Source organism: Pseudopodoces humilis, chromosome 4 (assembly GCF_049639895.1).
Source record: "Pseudopodoces humilis isolate 2021_Gansu_Grassland_sample_001 chromosome 4, ASM4963989v1, whole genome shotgun sequence".
NCBI lineage: Eukaryota > Metazoa > Chordata > Aves > Passeriformes > Paridae > Pseudopodoces > Pseudopodoces humilis.
This window is the reverse complement of record NC_142203.1, coordinates 43913773-43939694: the sequence shown is the minus strand read 5'-3', so window position 1 is coordinate 43939694 and position 25922 is coordinate 43913773. Positions and strand designations below refer to the sequence as shown.

The following is a 25922-nucleotide window of genomic DNA, read 5'->3' as shown; positions in this document are numbered from 1 at the left end:
ACATGTGGATGCAGTGCTTGGTTTAGTGGTGGGACATGGTTTTGTGGTGGTCATGGCAGTGTTATGTAAGTGGTTGAAGATCTTAAAGGTCTTTTCCAATCTACATGAATATGAATACTTAAGGATCTTTCATAATAACTCTTGATACTGTTTTGCACTGGGGCTACTTTATGTTAGTGTTAGTAAAGAAGTTTTTCTGAAGTTACAGTGACCACATTTTTTGTGAGACCAATCATGCAAAATTTGGTGTCTTCACTACATTAATTCTAAAATATTTTGACTTAATTATTGTATTTTTAGTACTTTTCTTTAATTGAAGTATTCCTTGAACAGTTTCTTTGCTCCTTCTAGGAGAGGCTAATTCAGAATAATTCTTCTGGGTTTCTATAATGTGAGTAAAATAACAGAAATGAAAAATCAGCTTTTTCAGGTGTTTAGCAACTACCTTTCCATTTTTAACTAGATCATAGTTTAAGTTTAACTTAAATAGAAAGACATATCCAAGCTAGTTCAAGAGGAGGGTGATCATCACTAAATCAAGTACACATCTTTTCTCTGTGAGCATTTAGTTTTACTTATCTCATCATGTAATTTTTTAACTCTTGACTTTTTTTTTTTACTCACTTGAGTTATAGTTAGTAATTTGATCTGTGGATCAGTGAAATGCTTTCTTGATTTTTACTGTCTCAGAAGGACCCTTCCTCTACTGATGCCAATGCTTCCTTTACATTACTGACATGCTTTGCTTTGTTAGTAGCATCACAGGAAATGGTAAACAATGGAGCAAATTGTGTTTATTTTTTTAATCTGGCTTTTTTTTTTCTCCTTCCCCTAAGTTTCCGTGGAAAACACTTCAAAAAGCATTTTCATCAGTTTATAACAAAAGTATGCCACCAAGTGAATAATTGTAGGTATTGTGAAAGAAAAAATATTGAAGGAAGTCATGATAGATAACTTACTCACTTGAAGATATTTGCAGGGAAAAATACCTCAGTATTTTTGTTCATAAGTAGTGTGGAAGTTGAGGATTGTATTGCAGAAAAGAAGAGAAAAAACCAGGAGATTTTGCAGGAAGATAAGGATGTCAAGATGCTTTTAGGACCGTTAGAAAGACCAAGTACCAGCAATTACTTGGATTGGTTGTTGAACTAAAAATTTCCTGGTGGCTGACCTCTTATGAAGCAGTCAACTGGAAGGGCTTTCCCACCCATTTTGCATTTATCCAATCTATACCACATGTTTGATTTCCTGAGGAGTTTGATATCTGTGTTATAAAGCATTTTTAACCTGACAGTGAGTGTATCTTTCAGTTTTGGGGGTGTGTAGGTAAGCCTAAATCTCCATAAAGCACTTTGTGTTGAAGATAATACAGAATTATGAAAACACTGTGTTATTAGTGAATTAGTGAAAGATTTATTAGTATTAGTGAAAGTTTTTTTTTTTTCCATTTAATTTTATCCACTTCAGTTTCTGCCCCTTTTCAGTTCTATGGCAATGTGATAGTGCTGGATTTATTTGTTTGCTTGTTTAGGTGTAAAAGTATTTAACAGCAGTGTTGCTGACTTGGAAAGAGTGCTTAAAAGAAAAATAACTTCGGAAAAATTAGATATTTTCTGGTACATCAGTTTGTCTAGTGTCTTTCTAGAGCAAGTATGCTTGCTACCTTTCTTAAGCTATATTAAAAAATATTAAAGATCTTTTATTCATTCAGCATCTTCCTTATTGCTTTTCATTTTTTTTTTTAACTCTCTCTGATACTTAATGAGATACTTAATGAGCTTTCAAAGTTAACTAGTCTTTATAGGGTAAAGATTTGAGACTTTGTTTTATTTTCTCAGCAGGATTTTTTTCCTGTCACTTTTGGAATGGTACCATTTATATTGTTTATAGGCATGCCATTATTGTGGGGAAAGAATGCACAAAGGTATCCATGAGCATGGAATTTTTCTTTAACTCCAGAAATTTGGCTTCCTTCCTAAGATATTTCTGTGTTCATGCCAATAAAGCAAATAATGGAACAACAACTTCACGGATGCAAAGTGCAAAAACAACTAGTGCAAGTGTCAGCTTGGGTACTAATACCTGGTAAGGTTTCATAGCAAAGAGGTTTTTTATAGTCTGTCAGAGCAATTCTCTCCCATCTCCTGCCTTCCAGAAAGAGGCATAGGAGTTCTTGGGATTTATTCTCTACTCTTTATTTATATCCAACTGCTTGAAGAAGGTATAGCATTGCATGTGTTGTTCTCCTTAAAGATGAACATCTCTTTAATCAACTTAATCAACAATCATTTTCCAACTGTGAACTGAATTCCCAGTCTTTCTAGTACCTGTTAGACTGTGAAGATGGGACTGGGTTGCCATAGACATATAGCAAAGTACTGTATGACCATCAGGTTCCCAGACTGATCTGGCTCCTGTCAGTAACAAGTTGTACCAGAACTGCCTTTATTTGTATCAGCAGTGGTGCGGCAGGATTATGCTAGTATAGACTTTGTATAATAATCACATATAGAAAGAAGAGTGTGTTTAAATCATAGAAGCAAGGCTGATAAAAAAATCTGAAAGGGAAATTGTCTATAAAGTCTAAATCAGATCTGAAGGTAGATCCTCCTTGCAGACAGGAGAAAACTCTACTCATTACTCACTTTATACTGTTCTGTATCTGAAGAAATGAAATTCTGAGTTATGTCAGTCCCTTTTTTTTTTTTTTTTTGACAAATAGGTATAGGGACAAGATTTCAAAATTATTTGAAGGTACTGTCTTCTGTAAATGAAGCAACTTAAGACTGTTGGCATTATTCTTTTTTATACTATCTGTATTTTATATGTTCTTCTTTGTCTTTCCTGTGTTTTAGATCAGATGATAAGAAGAGCATCAGCTGGAAGCAGTTTCCTAAAAAGCCATGTAAAAGCCTTCTCAGCACCTTAAAGAAACTGCACCCACAGCTGGCAGCAGGTGAAACAGATAAAATAAAAACTTCTAATTAGTAATGAGTGTAATGATTTCCTCCTATCACATGAAGTGTGATTTTTTTATATTTTTTTTAGACTTTTTTAATGTGACTTCTTGGAATTTAATCTCTTTTTTCAACCTTTACTCATGGTCATGTCCAGCCTCTCATCCACCAGCACCCCCAAGAGATCTGTGCATCCCCCATCCTGTGTTGATACTGGGGGTTTCCCCAACTCAGGGTGCAGCACCTTGCACTTGGTCTTGTTATATCTCATGGGATTTCCATGGGCCCAGTTCCTGAGTTTGTCCAAGTCTCTCTGGATGGCATTCCTTAGGCATGTCAACAGCATCACTCAGCTCGGTGCCATCTTCAAACTTGCTGAGGGTGCACTTGATCCCTTTGTCTGTGTTACTAGTATGAAGATACTAAATAACACTGGCCCCTTGTCACTGATGTCCATCAGGGCCTTAAACCATTCACCACTACCCTCTGGATGGGAGACTATCCAACTGATTTCTTATCCATCTAGCAATCCTGTTAAATCCATCTGTCTCCAGTTTAGAGAGATGATGTGGTGGGGCTCTGTTGTCAAAGGCTTTACACAGTTCTGGAGATCTGTAGCCCTTCCCATCCACTGATGTAGACTCCATCATAGCAGGCCACTGGGTTGGTCAGGCAGGACTTCCTCTTGGAGAAGCTGTGCTGGTGTCTCAGGTGACCTCCCTGTCCTCCCTGCTTCCAGCTTCTAGGAGGATCTGTTCCATGATCTTCCCAGGCACAGAGAGGAGGCTGACAGGGTTCGCAGTTCCCGGTGCGAGTGACTATCTTAGATAATGACTTTTCTACCACAGTAATGGAGTAGCTGATTTTTGACAAATTGTTTTGTCAAAAGAAAAATAAAGACCAACCATCTTCAGCCTAATAAGAGCAAAGTTCTAACTGGCCTAACAGTTTTCAGGTATTGTTTCTTTCTAACTGTAGACAGGTTATTTCAGGTTAGATGGTTCAGGGTATGTCAGGTTATATTATTATGGGAAAGGAAACTATGATGACCTCATAGGTGTACCTATGTAAGATACATAAAATTAGTAAATGACAGAAGCAAAAAATGGTATTAAGAGGTAGGTGTTCCTGCCTTAGTTTTCTGTGTTTTTTTTTTTTTTTTCAAATAGCCTTTACTTCATCTGTTGGAAAACCTCAACTTTTACTTTTATCAGCAGTGTGTATTCATTAGGAATTGCTTCCTAATTTTATCTTGGACACAGCCACCGGTCTCCATTAAATAATTTTTCTATTTTGGCAATATTATAATAGCTATGTTGTTTTATATTTATTTATTTTATTTTTATATATGTTTATTTATATTTATGTAGAGGTGTTTTTATTATTATAACTGATATTTTTGTTATAAGTGTGGAACTGTCATTTTCAGCAATACCTCCTGCTGTTTTTTTTAAAAATGCAAGAGTAAACTCTAAATGTCACTTACTTGTTTCCACCATTTGGTGCACTAAAATGTTAGGATTAATGTTAGAAAAGAACTTTTAGATGTGTATTCTTCAGAACAGGAAAAACATGGTGTAACAAATGAGTGGTTTGGGTCACTTAACGAATCAGTGGCAAAGGTACCAGCAAAAGCAGGTTTCATATAAATTTGCAAAAGCACAACAACGTTCAGTAGCAAGATTCACTCTATCACTGACTACATGGATGAAGCACAAAAGGAAAATCAGATTAGAGTCAAGGTAGAATGCAAAGGGACAAAGGTATGAAGAGCTAGGGGAGACCCTTCTGTAGAGACAGGAGTTTCACAGAGGACCCACTTGCTTTCTAGATTCCTAATGGAGTCTAGGTGTGACTGAATCCAAACTTAGTCTTAGGCTAGGGGGCCAAGTCCAAACTCAGCCACAGGTTTGTCTAAAGCATTTAGCAGCACTAACTCATTGACTGATATAACATTTACAAAGCGATTTAGTAAGATTTACTGTAAGCACCAGGGTAACTTCATTACAGATCATACTATATTTGCCATTGGGTGTTCAAATCCATTCATAAAGACCCAAAGAATTCTATGCTAAGGTGTATATACCTGTTAAAAATTCACCTTGTGTTTAGTGAGATACTCCCACCCCTTGACAACACTTAAGGGATGACAGGTTGAGCTTTGAGGATTGGATGGTGCTGGGGGTAGTCCAAAACCTGTCAGCAGGTTTCAGCAATGGTCCTCAGAGTATGGCAAACTGGAGAGCTGGTGGGCTGTGAGAGGTCCCACTGAGAATGAGGTGCTGCTGCAGCCATAGCTGCCCAGGAGAGCTCAGAGGGCCTGGTTTGGGATTAATCTTCCTAGTGTCCCAAAATGGTTATCTTCAGTCATCTGTCAGTCTTCATCCTGTAGATTGAAAACTACTGTAATTTTCATCAAACATCCAGTTATTATAATAGTATTAATAATAGAATTATTATTATAATTATCTATATCTATAATTATAATATATTAATAATAACAATAATAATAGTTTTCTGTTCAAGAATAATTCAGGCAAATAGTGTTCCAAGGCTATCCATTAGGCAAGAGCTGTTCTTTAGGCAGCAGCAGTTCCTGAGAACAGCCAATATTTCTGATAAGCTGAAGGGGACCTTAACTGCTCAGGAGCCATTAATCAAGGCCAAGGCCAAAAGAGAAAGCTTGGGGAGAACTGGAGATTGACTTTATTGCAGCCCAAAAGGAGGCAGGGAGTGGAAAAAACTACCACACATGGTGCTTTGTGCTTATGTTGGTTTATTGTTGAAATGCTATATTCAGTGGAGTATGAAGTAACATTGGCTGAGCTGACATCCTGGTTTTATGTCACAGACTGCTACATGAGCTGGAAAAATACACTTTTGAGGTAACTTGCCTTTTATTGGAAGGCAATTGGAAAATAATTGCAGGATTTCTAATGCTTATCCCTTATGAACATGGGCAAATAGAAAAATAATTTGAATGCACTGAATTTTTATTAAAGGATTGTATGTGTTGCTCATTGCTAGTTCACAGGAAAACTCAAGAAGGCTCTGCAGTGGAAATGACTCCAATAGAGGCAGATTTCTCCTGGCAGAAGAAGATGATAGAACTTGAGATGGAGATCCAGGAAGCATTTCTCCGTTTCATGGCATCTATTTTGAAGGGTTACAGAACATTCCTCAAACCAATCACACAGGCACCTTCAAATAAAGCAACTGCTGCTGATTCCTTGTTTGATCATCAAGGTGAGGATGCAGCAAACAAGCTGCTGATAGCCTTGGCAGTGTTACAACTTTAGAGTTGAAGAGCTGCATAACTTTAAAAGGTCAAAGTTCCCTTCAGATGTACAGTTCTTGGCAGTATTTAAAATTGCAGTTCTCTAAAGTTAAGCTATTCAAAGTTGATTGGAACACAGATACATACGCTTAGAACCACAGGTTTGCACTAGCTCAAGTGTTAGAAAAAGCTTTTTTTTTGGTAGGATGAGGTACTCTCATTATGGCATATTCTGCAACGGCATCTCTTGGGAATGAAAAAATATTTCTCAACTTGTATGATGCAAAAATGCTAAAAGCCCAGTAATAAGGAGTAAAGTATTGGTCTTGATAGAAATGGTAGAGAATGGGGCAGAAATCAGAAATATGGCAATGCAATAAATAGTCAGCAAATGTCACTTCCCTCATGACTGTTAACTATTCAAATCTGTTCATGATGAACAATACTGATGGACAATACATAAAATGTCACAGGGCTTTTGTCTGTGGTCGTGCTTTGGATTTTGTTTCTTCTTTTGGGGTTGTTGATTTTTTTTTTTTTAATTACTGGATTAGAGATTTTAGAAGAGATTTTTCAGTAATCATTTTGAGAATTTTCAATTTTAGAAAATTTCAATCACCTTTTAGAAAAACGTAATTTTTATTTCAGTATTGTTTTAGCTGTTGGATGCTTTTTACAAGGTCATCTTCTTTTTCTTGCACAAAGAGTCAACCAACAGAGTGAGAAGGGATTACATGGGTGTGATTGATTGCCAAGGATGTTAAAAAAATAGCTATTAAAAATGCTGTAAATTTTAAATTTTAAAATAAAATAAAAAATTTTAATCTTCCAAATGCAAGTAGTAGATATAAGTAGTTGTTGTTATTGATAAAGCAAATACTTGGTGTATTGGGATCTTAAGTAATTTATATTGATGATGTGATTTATGTTTATTAACGCATTTCATGTGTTAGTTTCTTATGGAACTGTTAACTGGTATTTAGTTGTGTGTTCCGTTTTATAACCAGGATTTTTAAAAAGCAGAGACCGTGCCTATACAAAGTTCTACACGCATCTCACCAAAACACAGATATTCAGCCGCTTTATTGAAGAGTGCAGTTTTGTGAGTGACAAGGATACTGGCTTGGCATTTTTTGATGACTGCATAGAAAAGGTGAAAAATATACTACTAAATAATATTCTTCTATTCACTTTGTGTTATTGTCCTGTCCTTTAGTTGAAAAGGTGCATAACTTCTGCAGGAAGTACTCAAAAGGATTGGAATTCTTGGTGTTTATTGCTGAGTAATTTTCCTTTCTTCATCTTCTTGCATGGTCGTAATTTCTGTGTTGTTGGAGGAAATTCTAATTAAAGGCCTGTAGGATTTCAGTCTATAAGATAATGTGAAAATTGCCAGTAGCTGACACTTTAGAAAAATACCATCCATGTCTTCCCATTAAATGTTAATGTCGTCCCCCTAATACGGAATTGCTACTGGTGGTAATCTGCCATGACCAAAAACAGTGTTGTAGCTTTTCCTACAATTTCAACTTTAAACACGCCTAGTGCTTCAGATGTGGCCAGGACTGGTTTATGTGGATAAGTTCCCCTTTCATTACACGCATGTTATAGAAGACGATTGGTATTTTTTTTGGTCTTTTTTTTTGTTTTGTTTTGATTTTGTTTGTTTGGTTTTTAATGAAGTCACATCAGTATCTGATCTAGATAGGTTATGTAGTTTATAGCTTCATCTTTAAAATTCCAAGTCCACAATATTAAAGTTAGGAGCTAGAGAATTGCATTTATTTTTTAAGGCATACGTATATGGTTCTTTCTGGGCAGAACCTTCACTTTAATACATTCTTATAGACTGAGCCTTTGATTCAGTATTTATTCTAATCAGATTAACATTTGTGAATGGACAAAAGTTAATTTGCATTTTCTTTTCTCTGCCAAATGTGGATGCATCTAAGAGAATACTTCTTTTAATAATTTGTTATGCATGTTGTCATATTTGAAATAGCTGCAAAACAGAAGTTTCTCTCCACTAAACAAAATGCAAGCACTTTCTCTTTGATAGATTAAGGATTTTGTATTTAGTAGATAACGTTGGCAGATTGAAAGCGTACTGATTACTGAATTGTTCACTGAAGTATTTGAAAGAGCTTAATTGCTCCTACAGTAATATTGAAATTTGCTGTTTCTTCTTTAATATTTCAGAAAGTGACACAGCTTTAATAGAATTATTTAGGATTTTGCTTTTGAGTTGAGAAGAAACTCTTAATTTTTTTTTTTCTTTTCCCAGCTCTTTCCAGATAAGGGAACAGAAAAAGGAGAGAAGGTACTTTGACCTTGAAAATGTTTAGGAATATCTGATCATGAAATAAAAATTGAAAGACAAGTCTGTGGACTTGATATTTGAGTAATTAAAAGAAGTATAATTTATATATACCCAATCAAATACAGTGTATATTAGATATATTTTTATATATTCTAACATATTCGGTGATGCAAAGGACACTGTTATAAAGCTAAACTCTGTACTTAGGGTACAAACTCTGTTTTCAGGTCGATGTAGATTCTGTCGAAGATGCACGCTTGATTGAGCTTGATGAGTCACAAAAAAGTGAACACACAGTGTTTATAATGCCACCAGAACCACCTGCTGATGATGGACAGGACCAAGTGCCAAAATACAGGTTAGACAGTCACATAGAGTGAAACTAGAGTGCTTATGATGTTTAGCAGGGCAGATGTTCCATGCTAGTGCAAGACTTGCCTTAATACAGTGTTCAGAAGAACTCTTTGAAAGATATGAACTGCCCAGATTCTGGTAAGTTTCTGAGCCTCTAGAAGTCAGCGTTTTGGGGATGTGTATATGTGAGGGCATGTGGATTATGGTATTAATTTTTCAAAAATTTCTTGCAAACTATAGTAAAACTTCTCTGCGTGTATTCCGTGTCCTTCTTCCTGTTTGAGCATTTGTGTATATTTTGTAGCAAGTGCAGCTTTGTTCCATGTTGGCAATGATGAAGGGTGGCTTATGAGTCTACCCAGTACTACTGACTACCAGACAATGAATCAAAAGAACAAAACATGCACTCCACTTTTCAGATTTCTTGCATTCAGTCTTTTTCAGCCCTGTGCAAGAAGTGTGGAGTTTCAGACATTCTGGGTATGATTTGTTTCTTCCTGTCTCTCTTGGAGATCATGAAGGTTGTGTTTTTTGCTGTTGTCCTTGTTAATCATCGTCTGTGCTCCCTGGACCTTCATTACATGGTTAGCAGTGTGGTTCTTATTACCATTGTCTTTGGAGGTTTCACGTCCGAGGCATGTTCTTGTAGTATCTTCGTGAATAAGGCTAAAAGGATCTTGCCGTTTCTCTTTTCTTCTGGTTCTTTATTCTCCTCTTTGTCATTTTTTTCCATACCAGTTGTCTTTGTATGGCTTTCCTGCCATGAGCAGGTATATGAATAACTTCTATTTACTGTTTTTTTTAAATCATCTATATAGCTATAAAAACTTCCCACGACTAGATTTCAAGCTCTTTGATAGGCCACAGGAGCTCAAGCTCTCCTTCAGCAGACACCCAGCTGGAAGCAGCATTTCAAATAGTCCAGCACTCATGGCAAAGAGGACAAAACAGGTCAGATGAGTCTCACTGTAATCACTGTGTGATCACTGAAAGATACAAATTTTTTTTAGTAAAGCTGCCACTGCCTGTTTATACTATAACTTGATGCTGTTAGAGGTTTGGTCTCTGTAACTATTCAGAATGAACAGTTGCAAATAAAAGAAACAGAAGAGACTAAAAAATTATCATCTGAGATTACAGTTTATTGTCAAATGGATTTTTAAGCTTTAGACTGTAATATAAAATCAAATTTAAATTAATGCTTGTTGTGGGCAAAAAAAGATTGATCCTGATGCTGGTTTTTGTTCGCGGAGTCTTAATAAGAGAATTGTAAAAAGGGATCTTCAGCTGAATGTGTGTCTATTATTGTAGACACAGACTTATTCTTAAGCCAGTATCTGAGTTAGATTTCTATATTCAAGATGTTATATCTTTTGTCTGATTTTGTGTTTTGTTTTACTCTCACAGGAGATAAAAACAGCCCATAAATTAGCCAAGAAGTATTATGTAAGCCCCTCCCAGTGGGCTAAGTGTCTCTTCAGTCATAGTTACAGCCTATGGTTTATTTGTCTGCCAGCCTATGTCAGAGTTGCACATCCCAAGGTCAAAGCACTGCAACAGGCATATGATGTTCTGATTAAAATGAGGAAAACCGATGTGGAACCGCTAGATGAGGCAAGTGCAAATCAAAAAAAGTTACTGTGACTGTGAAATAGAAGACTTCAAATGCAGTGTGTTTTGCTGACACCACCAGGTTAAGCATACTTACGGTTAGACTTGTGTTAAAGCTACCTTTCAATCATCTCAAGTCAGTTTAACTGCAGGAACTGGATATTAATTCCCTTTTTTATCCCAAACATAGTGTCTGCTGGTGGAAGTACTCCATCTCAGTATTGCTAGTCTTCTCACAGATGACTTCCAGAAGGAAGTTCTTGAATATCCCTAGTTCTTATTGCACTTTAATTAATGCTTTGCAGCCTTACTGCACTGAAGGGATGAGGGGTTTGTATGCAGCATACTATTCTTTCATGCAGCATCCACAGGCACACAGCAGCAGGTTATCCTGCTTGTCATGTGGGCATCTTACCGCTTTCATTTCTCAAATAGAAGAGCTGAGGGGGGAAAAAAAATCAGCATGCCCAACATTGTGATTGCTGATGTTATTTCAGGTCCTGTGACTTGCTGTTTAATTTTTGCTCCCTCTTCTGGCTGTAGCATGTCATGGACTAACTAGTTGCTCTCACAGTTTTCCCTCTTACATGTGTAAAAGTTGGAAATCAGAAAAGAGCTTAAGATGCTTCAGAATTCTTGTCCTTAGTGCATTTCTGCATTTCTGTATCTTGTCAGGTCTGTTACAGAGTAGTAATGCAGCTCTGTGGACTGTGGGGTCAGCCTGTACAGGCTGTGAGAGTCCTTTTTGAAATGAAAAATGCTGGAATACAGCCAAATGCCATCACCTATGGTTATTACAATAAGGTAAGGGCCCAGTGTCTTTTGCAGTTGTCACTCCCATTGTCTGGTAGCATGTTTTTAAGGTTTTTTCTTGCAGCTCTTGGCTTGGATTTGCCGATTCTGTTAGTCAAGCAATCCTTTTGGACATGCTTACAGAATGACTGAATCTACACTAAATGGTTTTACACTGTTAAAATTTACATTCCCAGGCTTTTTGTCTAACCAAAAATTCTATTGAAATATGGATTTACGCTGTTTCCATTTGGAAATTTTGGAACCATATAGTGCTTCCATGTCAAATAAATCTATGAGAAGGTATATTCTTTAAGATAGCAAGATTCAAGACGGATGAAGGCTGGTATTAGGCTAGTTGAGGTAGCTTCCCCCTCTTTCCTTGCTTCCAAATTCCTGAAATATCCTAATGAAACTTCATGGTAAACTATATAAAGGAAGAAGAAAGGAGACACTACTGTGGTCTTCTATTGCTATCAAAATATATAGATAAGAAAAAAACCCACCTTGTTTAAATAAAGAAATTTTGATTGGTTTGCCTGGTTTTGTCTGGTTTTACTCAGCAATTGTGTACTGAGCTGTGGAATAAAAGGGAAGAGCTCATAAAAATTCAAGTATTTCTTCTACTTCATATGGTTGACAGTAAATGATTTTTTTTTTTATTAGGGGGGAAAGGAAGCTTCTCACTGTAGTTTTTTAGTGTAACTTCCTTCCTGTTTTTGTTATTGTAAAAATATCTCTTTCTGCAGGCTGTTTTAGAGTCTTCTTGGCCTAGCAGTAACCGCAGTGGCATATTCCTGTGGACAAAGGTACGAAACGTAGTTCATGGCACAGCACAGTTCAGGCAGTGCTTAAAGAAATCAACGCAGAGCCCACCAGTGCCTGTGATACCAGGTAATAAGTTAGTTGAAATAGATTTATCTCTGGTGAACAAGAGCATGACATGCTTTCTGAGGGATTGCAGCTAAAATTGTGGCTTTTGAAAGTGGAAAATCTGTCCTTAAATGTATAAAAATTGGTATTTGCCAACTTGATGCTTGTAACTGGATTAGAATGCCTTTTGCATACTGAAGAATTAATTATCTTAGTTTCTGTTGACAGAATTTCATACTCGTATTTTATATGTGCAAGCCAAAGTATTTACTGTTGTCTGAAGAGGTTGGATTTGTTTAAAAACCTGAATGATTAAGTCCTCTCTTACTAACCAGCTCTCATTCATGTCTTTAGCTCTGCGGAGTCCCACGGGTGGAAGTGATGGGGACATGGTGAGCCATGGTAGCGTGGATAGTTCTAATGATGCTAACAGTGGGGAGCACACCCTCTTCGTCAGTGACTTAGTCAGGCTTGATTCCATTGATAATCACTCTAGCACAGGTACTAGATTCTGCTGGGTTTACTACTAACAGTTCCTCAAAAGGCTAAATTTTCTACTCTCCTGTTGATTTCCCCTTCATGACTACTACTTTCCCTTCTTGAGGCTGTAGAGAATGTGGAGTTAACTTGTGTAGAAAAAGAAGTACACTATTGTTGAACATTTCTCCTTTAGTGCATGTCATGCTTCAGAATGTACTGGAGCAGAAATACTGTTATATTAAAATAAATGTTTTGCTGTGGTCTCATGTACCCTACTTTTTGTGTTAACCTTCAGAAAAGGTATGAAGCCTCTGACATATGAGGTTGCTTAATTTTTGCATGTTGTCATTTATTCACAGAAGTGGTAGTCTATGTCAGTAAAATCTTTCCATGAAAGGAAAGGAGTGATATTTGGTGAGGTGATTAGAAGGTAGCACTTAAAAATGTTTTTCCTTGTTAATATCCTAGAAAAGTCTAATTAGCATTCAGGGAATTAGTATGTTATGCTAGGTTATGGTAAACTATGCTTTTAAAGGCCATATTCAAGTGTCTTAATAGTTGTGGCTAAACTTTGAAATAAATACAGAAATTGTCTGAACCTTGTCATACAGCCTTTAGGAGACACTGTGGGAATGGAAAGGCAGGTGATAAGCTGGAAAAATACTCCATGTTAAACATAGTGTGCACTCATCTTGACCAGCTGAAGTAAAAAGAGTGCACAGGAAGTTAATAATTTGAGATGGCAAGACAAAATGCATGGTTCTTCTTACCTGCTTTAGTACTGATCACATCCTACCTGTGAAGTCTCAACTAAACTTCCTTTCTGTGTGTACTTCAAGACTTAATGTACAAAATGATTCTTGCACACTCTTTGTGTTTTTAATACCTTGAGCTCTTCTGTAAAGAGAACTTTGAGTCTGATTCCTGTGCTTCATCTGATATGTCTGCCTAGATAACTGAACTTCCCTTCTCTCTGCTCTTTGTTGCTCTGCTTTTTGCTCTTTGCTGTCTCTTGGGTGCCGCATTTGTCCTTGGCTATCATGGTGTGGGGTGCAGACTTACGGTGTGAAGCCTTGGATGCACGTGTGCATTATTTCTACCCTTGAATGTTACTCCTGCAGGTAATTCACCCATTTATTGATGGGATATTGGCACTTCTGCTCAAGGCAGGGATACTAACATTATTAAAAATCTGAGAGAAAAATAAGCACCAAAGAATTTCAGAACTTAATTTTCTATATAAAAAGTTTTTAATATAGTAGCCAAATGTATTAATTGATGGCTGCTCAAATTTTTAATTCCTTTTAACGTAGTAGTTATTTGTCGGTAAAATAAACAGCAGTGATATGTATGGTAGATGAATTGTATCTGTCACCCTAGTTTTATGGAGCTTCCTAACACCTTTCACACTCAATAACTTACTTTGATCTTTTTTGTTACAGTAATGAGTGCTAATAGGTACTCCGAAATATATAAACAATCCCGTTTAACATGTTGCTGAGAAATATGTCTATATAGTATTTTTGTCATTTTGTACATGTAGCAGCACTGCAGGTAAAAATAACAGAGAAAAGAGTTGGATTTTTTCATATGACAAACTTTTTTGATTACTGTAAACTTTTGTTTATTTGGTGAGTTACAGCTGGCAAGTTTAACTGGTATAGAAGAGGAACAGACTTCTAAAACAATGTTTATAGTTTAACTTTATTTTCTATTACAATTTATACTTTGGCATACAGTGCAAAGATACAGCACAGTTTATAGTACAGGTTTTTTCCAGGGCTGTATTCACTGTTAGAATTGCTCAATTATCAAGCTGTGCTTGTCTAAATTTCTTTTGTTAATGCATTTGAGAATTTAGCTTACCCAGGAGTTAAATATTTCATGCCAATGTGATAGGAAAGGAATGAGAGCAGATACAGTGCATTAAAAATAGTCACCATAGTGTTTCTAGGGGAATAACTCATATTTAGTATAATTAATATAATTAGAAAAGGAAATTTGGATTGATACAGCCAAATTATCTGTGGTGTTATCACCACCAAGTAGATCTTTCCACAAACTAGACATTTTGGAGATCTTATTATGAACTTTTTTGGAGAGACAACATGTGAAACAAATAAATTTCAGATCCTTTATTTTCTTATTGAAAGACAAATTTAGGAAGAAAAAATGAGTTTGAAGTATGTGTTTGTATTTTTTCTAACAGGTGGTCAGTCAGACCAGGGTTACAGACCCAAGGATGAGCTTTTGAGAGATTGTGTGGATAGTCTTCCTATAACTAAAACACAAGTAGAGAAAGATACTTCTTCTAACATTGAAGACTTAATAGAAGGTTAAGTATGCGTGTTTATGTTGGTGAAGGCTTTTGGTAGTAAATGTGTTTCTTGTGTTAGATTACCACAGATACCCGATGTATTGAATTGATAATGTTCAAAGGCTCAGAATACAACAGATTTCATATAGTTATTTTACTTCCGTGCCCTAAATTACAGCAGTGGAATGTTTATAGTTAGAAATAACCTTTTATTAGATTAACTTACTATAGATGGAAAAATTGGACAAATGTTGGGGTACACAGTAATTTACATTCCATTGCTCTCATTTATCTGTTTGAATTATTGACAATATTTTAGCTGTACCTGTTGACCTAATAAAAGGCACTACTTTTTTTTATAAACTCTTCCCAGCTATAGATGGCCTTATGGTCAACTCCTGTCTTCTGTTCAAATTTTGCCATTAGTTTTTCTCTATTTTGCTGTTTTTATTACTGAATTTGTTTCATATCTGGGTTATGAGAACCTTTATGTGAGTCAGAGCTTTTAAAGCTCTCATTAAACAAACAGACCTGCATGAAAATCTGTGAACTACTGTTCTTATTCTGCTTTGGTTAGTTGAAAAAATACCTTGGGGAGAAATTGGAAAATGCTATGACCCTGCAAAGAGCTAAGCACTCTCTGCATAATGCTGGCAGCTGTAACCTTTCTGGGTATTGCTTCCAGTAAATGCTCAGTACCTAGTAGGACTGATCCTTTAGTTTGTTATTAAATAAGGGGACAGTGGGAGCTTATATTTTACATATCAGTGCAAATAATTACTAAGTTAAATATTAACTTTATATATAGGTACATAGATATATAGACATGTATGTATCTACTAATGTTCACATTTTCTTTCTCACAGAGATTTCTACAGAAAAATCTTATGAAAAGCAACAGCTGAATATAGAAATTCTGAGCCCAGCTGATCCACCTGCTTGTGGTAACAGTATTGTGAAAGTTCCATCAGGCATTTTTGATAGCAGTGGAAGGAAGAGCAGTGATGGTGAGTCACTGGGTGAAACAGAGCTTGCTAAAGTCCTGATCTTGTGCTGTAATGTTTTGCAATCTGTTTTGTGTTATGAAAAGAGACAAAACTTCTGTTCAAGGTGTGGATGTCTTGCACAATGTTTGCTTTCCACCATTACCCTGTGCAGGTGGCATAGAAGGAACCTCTGGATTCTAAGGTTGAAAATCACTGTTCTGTAGATTGAAATCAAGATTTTTCCCTACTCTGCACTGAGAGTGTTTCAGTAATATACTAGGAAACAAAGAGAAATTGTGTCTCTGCTCTTGATTTTGTCATCTAAACCTTGCTGATCTTGGACAAGTCTCTGTTCCTGCAGCTTACATTGCCAGTCTCTAATGCAGGAATATGTCTTTGTGCTATACAAAATTTATTTACTTATCTCAAGATTTGTGATAAGGAGGATTTATGGATATATGAAAGCCAAATCTTGGGGATCAGGGTTTTTTTCTGCCTTTGTGTCTGTCCTTTTCTAAGACAAAGGTAGTCCAGCTTCAGCATAGCTTGATAGCAAAGAATGGAGTCTCAGGTGGGAAGCTGCCTGCAACATTTTGGCAGTTATGAGAACTGATGGCTAGCCAAGAAGCAGCGTTGGCGTGAGACTCAAACATCCTCCAGCAGGTGGATATGCTACAACAGGTCTTCTCTTGAAGTCCTAATATAACAGAATTTCCATATTTACAGAGGTTTTAACCTAGATAACACAGCTATCTAGGTAGTAAATATTCCCAATTACCTTGAGGAAATAGGAATATTTATAAGATGAGTTTTTATTTTCCACATGCTAAACTTAATTAGCATTTTCTAAATACGCAGCTGTGTCATAAATGAAATAATGCATCTGTATTGGGCAGGCACACATGGTAGTTTTTTTCAGAACAAGAATGAACTATGGAGTTTGATGTTTAAATGTGTAAATGTATAGCTCTTGGGGAGAAAAGAAATCAAAACCAACTGAGCAACTTTCACTTAAAACTGTAGTTTCCTTTAGTTCATGGATATAATACTTACTGTCTGGGTGTTGGCACAGGGAAAGGAGGTAGAAGCCATTAACAGCTTTGACTCCAAGCAGTAGGTCGCTTTTAATCTGCAAAAGTGAAATAATGTGTTCATGGTAGCGTATCTTCTAGTGTAACTTCTTAGTAGGTGTCTTGCGACTGTGGTACTCCCAGTCTCCTCTATGTAAGGAGATTAAGGAGATTTCACATTGTTTCAGGAAATAAACATTTTTGGTGGCTATAGATACCATATTAATAATGCATTTTCTCCTTTAGAAACTGTTTCCAGCCCACTGTTCATAACTCAGGATTCAATCGAAGACACAGTCTTTGGTAATGTTTCTCCTAAGAAAACAAGTGAAAAAAGACAGAAGAGGCAAAAACTGTTTTCTGAGAGAAGCTGCAGTTTCAGCAGTGAAAGCAGAGCTGGAATGCTGCTGAAAAAAGGCAGCTTGGACTTGCATTCTAAAGAAATAGCAATAATGATGGGAGCAGATGCCAAGATCCTAACAGCAGCTTTATCTGGGGCCAAAACTTCACCCTCTCATATGAGTAAATCCCACAGCTTTGAAAATATCACTGACCAGCAGGTTTCTGACATAAGTGGCACTTGGAGTGCTGTGGCTGAGAGTGATTGGGACCTAGAACATAGGTCTTCACCAGTGCTGGAAGAACCTGGGGAAGGACAGGAGCATCTTGAGAATGGAAGAGATGGAAGCATGACCACAGCAGAAGACATGAATCTTGAACAGTCAGCTGGGTCTAAAATCCAGATACCAGAATCCAAAGATGCAACTGCTAAAAGAAATAGCTTTTATGGAGTGGTTAAGCCTATTGAAAGGGAAGATGTTGCAGTAGGCTTGGACCCTCTGTCTTTGCTAGCTACTGACAGCACACAACCAGGTTATCCAGAACCTGAGGAAAAGTTAATGTCACCAGTTGCAGCACGTAATTTGGCAGATGAAATAGAGAGCTATATGAATTTGAAGAACCCATTGGGTAGTAAGTTTCCCAGCATGGAACTGCACAAGCCGGATAAGGAAGCAGAAGCTTCTAGTATACTTGGTCACTCCCAAGAAAGGAGGTCAAGCCTGCCTTTGGATCCCATCCTGCCGTCCTCCAAACATTACGAAAATCGAAGAAGTCCTTCTGTCTCCAGATCCAAAACGTTCACTGGACGATCAAAGCAACAAACTCATCCACAAGTTCAAAAGGAGCGGTCTTCATCTTTGACAGGACTGGGTCGTTCTTCTCCACATGGCTCACTGGGAACTGTCGTAACAACTTTATCCAATCTGAAGTTAGACAATATACTGTCTGGACCAAAAATGGATGTTTTGAAATCAGGCATGAAGCAAGCTGCCAATGTGGCCAGTAAGATGTGGGGAGTTGTAACATCAGCATATAGTTACTCAGATGATGAGGTAAGTGTTTTTCAGTATGTGAGGAAAAATTTGGGGCCACAAAGTTAGAGGGCTAACTCCTATGTCCAGAAGATTGCTTCTCTAGATAGTGTTTTTATTAAGTATTGAATTTCATTAGCTAATAAAAATTACACTTTATCTATGGTGTTTTTCTTTGCCATTAAAAAAACTTTTCAGACCAAAGCAATTGAGATAGTCTCAATGCAATAAATTTTAGCTTTTTGTTCTCAACGTTTCTCCCATTTGTTTATTAATCTTTTTATTTATATGTAAAGAAACTGAACCAAGAAACCCTGGTAAGTAAAAATTTATGTCACCTTAAATGATGCTATACTGCCCTGTCTTTCTTTAGAAAACTATGTTGTGAAAATAAATTACAAAGGAAGTCAGGTTGGTGAGGGTCAAAGTTGAAAGTAATAAGGTGCAGCCATATAAGGCTGTAATAAGTAAAATAGGCTTATAAGGCTGTAAATATAATAAGGTATAACCTGAGATCTAGTAAATTTACTTATCAGGCATTTGGAAACTAAATGTTAGGGCTCTTCTGAGACTTAACAGAGCATTTTTCAGAGTAAAGCATTTCACACAATAATTACAAGAATGAAAGAGGATGTAGAGGATGAATATTGTAACTTCCTCTTTTCTTGTTATGTCTTGTTATTGTGCTTTCAAACACAGTTTTCTCAGTTAGAAAGGCCTCTCCTTGATCCAGTTAATCCCTCAGTCTGGTGTTTGGTTTTAAGGATCTTTTTTGTCTCATCTTCAGTCTATTAAAATAGCTTCTTGTTGCCTTTCTCAAGTTCTCCTTTCTTTGCCCAGGCTTCATAAAATGTAGAGAAGGGAAAGATAGTTTTGACTTCATTTCGGTGTGAAACAAATTTAACTGATGCTGCTAATGGGGCCTCTTATACTAAATAAGTAAATATAAATAAATTCTTATTCTTTTAACCAGATGTTGCCTGTGACAATGAAATCTTACTGTCTTGCTTTCTTTCTTGAGATTTTTTTTCCTATGATCTGTGTTTTCTTCTGTGCCTATTAGACTGACTTATTGCCTAGAATTTTGTTTAATGGCACATAATTCCAAGGATGTGACTTATTTCACTTTTCTTCAAGCATTCTTACATTCTCTCCTATTTTATTTATTTAACTTAACTTTTTTTAATATCCAAATTATTGTACTTTGTGGCATCTTGTGTTTTGCTGACCGGCTTATTGCTGCATCATTTCAGCTGGTATGTTTCCTTCCTGTCTTTAATTCTGAAAATAAAACTAATTTGAACCATTTTTCTGCTAGTTGCTTCATTTTGTGTAATGCCCGACAAATAACTGTTCTGCATAATTTTTCCTGTTTCTCTTGTAATGAAGAAATTTATCTCCCTATTGTTTTGTCACTCGTTTTGTCAGTTTTTCAATATCCTCCTGCTTTGTCCAGTAGCTGCACTTTTTGAGGCTACATAGATTTATCTTACATCTGATGGGTTTTTTTTTACATCAGGATTTATCTTAATCTGCTAGATTAATTATTTATTCTTTAGGATAAAGATGGAAGTCAAATAATGGATGCGGAAGTAATCAAAAATGCTACTTTTTCTTCTTGCATTAAAGGAAGAAAGCCATCGACCAGACTTTAACTTCCCTGTTGGCTTTGAAGATAATATTTTAGGAGATAATCTGTCATCAAGAACTGGAGTCTCAGGCCTACTTAAAAATGAGCTCGCACAAAGCACTACTAGTCTTGGCAGTAGCAGCAGTGGTGGTGATGTAGGAAGACAGCATTACAGTGCAGGTGAGATGATTTGGGGTTTTTTTTCCCGATAACTTGATTATAATACAACAAACAGGAAAAACTGTTGTATGTGAAATCACTCAAAACAGCGGAAGATCATCAGAGCTTGCTCATTGAAATAATCAGAAATTATTTCAAGCCCTTAAGAGAATTACAGGCAAATTTTTATTTCCATTCTATACTCTTCTCTTGCAGTAGCAAGTAGTTGATGCTTCTCTCTTTGTTGAATGTATAAAAAGCTGATAAAATATGCAGGAGTTTAACCTGTATATGTGATAGGAAGATTGCTAACTAGTTAGAGCAAGAAATACCTGCTCATTCATGTAAAGTCATAAGACACTTGAAAGTATTAATAGTAAAATACTAATACAGAAATGCTGAGCAGTTTGAGAACTGCAAATAGTTGCATAACTAACAAAGACAGATCATTTGAGGGAGGAAAGAAGCAAACCAACCAAAACCAAACCAGCAGAACAGCCCCATAGTTCCATGTGCACAAAAAACTTAAAGCAATATACACTAAAAGTTAGTTATCCTTACCGTGGAATAGGAGATGTTGGATACATAGTTGATTTGAACTTATGTAGGTAAATAATTGACAACTGTGGGCCTAATGCAAACTGTCTTTCCCTCCTCCCTGCCAGATGTAAAACTGGATTAAATAAATCTAGTAATTTTCAGTTCAGGTTTAATTCAGTTAGGTTTGATTCTTATTTGGAGAAAAAAGATGTGTTTCTGAACCAGCTGTAGGAGTGGTTTAGGTCTCTTTGAATACAATACTGCAGTGATGCAAATATTGTAAAGCTTTTGGCATCAAGAGAGGAAGAACTATCTTGCATACTGGAGATAAGGTGGCCCTCTATCACAAAATCTTGACAAGGTCTCTTCCATTTCCAGTTAGGAGGGTTGTAAGAGGTAACTATAAAGGGAGGCAGACAAAAGGGTATGTAAAATTTGTTAACAAACATAATCTTGAGCTGAAAAAAACAGAGGAGCCTTCTTTATGATGCGGGGATACTGGTGGTGATTTTTTACACAGAAAAATTTGGGCTTGTAAAAAAATTTTTGATGATTTTGCCTTCTAAAAGTGATTCCAACCATTTCCTTCTGGTGAATGTATTCCAACTCCCTTTCCCCTTTTCCTGGACAAGGCTCATAACCATAAAACCTAGAATTACCAAAGAAAGAATATTTGTTTTAGTGCAGTGTTAATCAGGGAAAATCTAAGTGCAATAATGGCAATTTTTGGTATCATACACCTCACCTGATGCTGTCCTTACATTTGCTATTTACATATGGTTGTATTATTCAAGAAATCATGACTAACTTTTTAGAGTTGGTCAATATACATTGAGCAATCTTACTGCTCTTTGTCAGTCTATTTTTTTGTGTTTTTCTTTCACTAATCTGTGGTATATTGTGTTAGAAAAATAACCTTGAAATGTTACATCACAAATATTATATTTATCTATATTGTAATTGTAATGTCAATGAGTTACAGATACTTTTATCTTTGGAGATCTTTTGGTACAATTTTCCTGCCTTGGTTGAACAGCAGGTATTTTCTTTGGGAATGGATTAATTATTCTTTGCTTGAATACAGAACTCAAATGACTCTTTTTGTGCAGGTGAAGTTTCATTTCCAAAAAGTATGAAAGTTCTAGATTCTGAGAAATCAGAGCACAGCTCTTCACATAATACTAGTTTATCCAGCATTTTCCAGAACTATGCAATGGAGGTAAGATTAATGAACTCATAGATGAAAGCTATAGTCAATAGTACTATATACATTAATTACCTGTTTAGTTGCATTGTGGTTAGCTTTTTCAAAACAATTTTTTCCTTGTTTCTGCTGCAGAGATGCTTAATACTTGTAGCTTGGAGTGCGACAGCAGCTTTAAAAAAGTGTCTTAAATACTTTTATGCATCCATTACATAGAGAGAGAAAAAGTTGTTGAGGGAAGGGTCCAAACTTGAAGTGAAAGAGAAGTTAGAGATGAAACAGAATCTTTTGAGGGGTTTAAATTTTATTTTCCTTATGAAAATTGTGTTTTTGCTAAATAATTGTGATGAGTTGACCACAGACAGCGCCAAAGCCCTCACACAGGTATTTGCTTAATACCCTTTAAATGGGGGACAGAATTGAAAGGGCAAAAGGAAAAAGCTTGAGGGTTGAGATAAAGACAATTTAATACATTAATTTTGCAGAAAAAAATCAAGAGGGAGACATAACCAAAAAAAGTACAGTAATGCAGAGATTAGTCTGCACCCTGACACCTCAAGGAAGAGCTACCTTGGAAAAACACAGTTTTATCTCTGAACTTGATGTAACACAAAGTCATTTGGTCAGCTGAGGTCAGCTGTCCTGGCTGTGTCCTCTCACAGGCTGAGTTGTGCACATAATGAAAAAATCCATGATGATGTATAAAGCTCTGTGCAGCAATAACTAAAACACTGGAGTGTTATCAAGTAACATGGAGCTAGTTACCAGTATGAAACGCAAGACTATAAAGAATACTAACAAGAAAATGACCTCTATCTCAGCCAAACCAAATGAAATAATGTTTTAGCATGGTTCTCTGTTTTAGTTATTACCTGTAGATACTTTCAGATTTCAGATACATAGAGGAGTGTGAGGAGGAAAGTGTCAGAAAAACGTGGGATGAATTGACCACAATCCCCATTCACATGTGCCATTTCAGGGAAGAAGGTGGAGAAGTCAGAAATTAAAGTGAAGCCTGAGAAGAAGGGAGGGATAGAGGGAAGGTGTTTTAAAATTTGGGGGTAATTTCTTACTACCCTACTTGAACTTTTAATTGGCAGTATATTAAATAAATTTCCACTAGTCACGTTTGTTTTGCCTGTGACAATAATTGCTGAGTGATCCTCTTGTCCCTATCGTGACTCACAAGACTTTTGTCATATTTTTTTCCCCTTTTCACTTGAACAGGAAGATTGCTAGGATGGCTTTGGTGAGCACCTGGCATCCAGCCAGGGTCAACACACCACACTATTATAAATGTTTATTTTGTGTTTGATTGGTTTTGTGGGATTTCTTTCCTCTTTTGGATAAGTAGACGTGCATTTACATATACAATTCAAAACAATTTGTGTATGCTGAAGTCTCCATAGAAGCAAGCAATTGCAAATGCTGAATTTGTAGCCTTTTATGGTAATGCTTCTTCCATGTCAGAAATAAATTATTAATATCTTCATTTCATGGGTAAATGTTAATGTGGATGAGATAATTCTGATTATGTTGAGAAAGAAGTGGTGAACTCATTTCTCCTCACTGCCCTTCTGATACCAGTTAAACTTCTGTGGATACTAAGCCTATAAAAAAAACAATTGTAAAAAACCCCGATGATATTAATACTTTGCTTTTCTAGGTCTTGATGTCAAGCTGCTCTCAATGTAGAGCTTGTGATGCTTTGGTTTATGATGAAGAAATCATGGCTGGGTGGACAGCAGATGACTCAAACTTGAATACCACCTGCCCTTTCTGTAAAAGTACCTTCCTACCTTTGCTTAATGTTGAATTTAAAGACCTTCGTGGCTCTGCAAGGTCAGTGCATTTTATAGATACTCCATTTCTGCCTTTGAAGCTGTGTATGGTTGTATTTTTTCACAAGAGGATCTTCAATATCTTTCCCCATCTAGATGTACTAGAAAGAATGATACTGCCTTTTCAGTGGTTGTGATTGTAGTGAAGGAAATTATAAGCTGTGTAAACTATTGAGTTGCATTTTAAAACAGCCAAAACCCAAAGTAGTGGTTGCATTTTTTATCACTTTTTCATTTCATATTTTCTTTGTAAGAATAACTGTACAGAAGGTGTAAGTTTAAATTTTTTTTTATATTAAAACAAAGCCTATGAACTTTAAACTTTATAAAAGCATATTAAGAGGTTTTTAAATCAGCAAAGAATTTTTCCCAGACCAGATTTGCTATCAGCTTTTAGTTCCAGATGCTCCAGCTTATTGTTTCTCCAGTTTAAGCTTCTCTGCTTGCTGTTTTTAACCTCTTTTAGTTGCATTGTGAAAAATGGAACTTAATTTTAAGTTCCCATTCTCACTGTAGGGGTTATTGCTGTGAAGCAGAGGTTCCACTAGTGTTCTCTAATGCAGAAATTGAACATCTATATTAACTATAGAATGTGTACTTCAGAGACTTGGCAAAGCAAGACACATTCGTGTTGTCATGTGCTTATAATGGTGTATGATTGTGTAGTCTATAGTGTCACATTACCAGAGCAACTATTTTCAGTGATGTGTCACCTGTTAGTACACTGTTGCTGATTTGAAACTGTGACAAACAAAGGTCACTTCTAATGATTTATGTCCAGTGTAAGATATCTTCTTTTGCAGATCAAATCTCTCTATGTGTTAATTTACTCTGCCTGTGTAAGTTGCAGGGGTGAGAGTAGGATGAAATTTATATCCTGTAATTAAGCTCTTTAATGTTGTGTTTCCTTTTTTTGCTGCTTTTGAAAAGCAATTGTAGAAAATAATAACTTTATTATTTTATGCTTCTATCTTTATCTTTGTATTTTTCTTCCTCCCTTTCATGTTGTAACTTTAGCTTTTTCCTGAAGCAAAGTACCTCAGGAGATAGTTTACAGAGTGGCACCCTTCCATTAAACACAGATCCTCTGGAGCAGAAACTGTTGACCAGTCCAGCTGTTGCTGACTTGATCAGTTTTTCAGATCACCTGCAGTCCAGCCACACCATAGCTGAAGAAACTAGCTCCGCAGCTCAGAAGGGGTAGGTAAAACAGGATTGTTAGCTCTGTCAGAAATGCATCAGTTCTTCCACACATACAAGGTTGGCTTTTATACCAAAAATATGTGGTGAAGAACTTGAGGATCATCTCTCCTTTCTCACCTTTTGCATGTTTTAAGCATGGTTTTATCAGTTTGAAGTGAACTCATTCCACCAAGTGAGTAGGTTCTAGGGATACATCTGTAGAAATGAAACTTCATGTCCATCTGCTACTGATCAATAGGTAAAACCTCTACTCAGTGTGGTTAAAACTCAGTCACCTTTTAAACTCACACAGAAATTCAAGCATTGCTTTTCCTTTCTTTGTATGTATAATTTCATAAGAAGGACACTGCATTATGGGAAAAAATAAGTCCATTTGCTGGAACACTTTGCTTGAGAGAAGGTTCTGGGAGCACTCAATACTTGTGCTGAGCTTGTGTTCTACGACAAACGAAACCTATGTAAAACTGAAACTCTGAAAAGCAATACCACTTTTGAAACAGTTGAGGAAAAAAAGCATTAAGGGGAAGGTGTCATGTTGGATGAGAGAAGAACTGAAATAATTCTGCTATGAACTCTGACCTTTTTGCTGGGATTGGTTACATTTTGTTGTAATTGTTTGGGGTTTTTTTAATCATCATTCAGTTTGAAATTCTGGAGTATTAGTACCTGAGAGTAATGAGCCTGTGTCAGACAACTAAAACTTATATCAATACAATAGTAGTTAGTCTTAATACACTAAAAATTAAAGGTGGTATTGCTCACATTAACATCTAAATTTTGATGACAATGTGTTTTTAACTAAAGTAAAATTTAGAACTGAAAGTCATCTATAAATAATCTCTTCTCTCTCTAGACTGTATGGAAGCAGACACTTTCTGTTTCACTTTGTTTTTTCTTCAGAATTGTAGTTGAAGCTGTAGTTTTATCCATTATAA

At 36.3% G+C, this 25922-nt stretch overlaps 1 protein-coding gene across 3 annotated transcripts in view; it reads left to right on the top strand.

Annotated features, from left to right (window-relative positions):
* Nucleotides 1-25922, top strand: part of DENND4C (DENN domain containing 4C) — a 71603-nt gene that overhangs the window by 33932 nt on the left and 11749 nt on the right. For all 3 annotated transcript variants that reach the window (XM_014252231.2, XM_005522661.3, XM_088053979.1), the window contains 17 exons: nt 2856-2956; nt 5985-6203; nt 7242-7387; nt 8519-8554; nt 8782-8912; nt 9727-9859; nt 10316-10522; nt 11195-11323; nt 12061-12205; nt 12539-12685; nt 14874-14999; nt 15848-15988; nt 17284-18431; nt 20040-20220; nt 21849-21958; nt 23610-23785; nt 24802-24984. In XM_014252231.2, the coding sequence (XP_014107706.2) occupies nt 2856-2956; nt 5985-6203; nt 7242-7387; nt 8519-8554; nt 8782-8912; nt 9727-9859; nt 10316-10522; nt 11195-11323; nt 12061-12205; nt 12539-12685; nt 14874-14999; nt 15848-15988; nt 17284-18431; nt 20040-20220; nt 21849-21958; nt 23610-23785; nt 24802-24984 (3459 nt within the window). The remainder of the gene's footprint in view (nt 1-2855; nt 2957-5984; nt 6204-7241; nt 7388-8518; nt 8555-8781; nt 8913-9726; nt 9860-10315; nt 10523-11194; nt 11324-12060; nt 12206-12538; nt 12686-14873; nt 15000-15847; nt 15989-17283; nt 18432-20039; nt 20221-21848; nt 21959-23609; nt 23786-24801; nt 24985-25922) is intronic.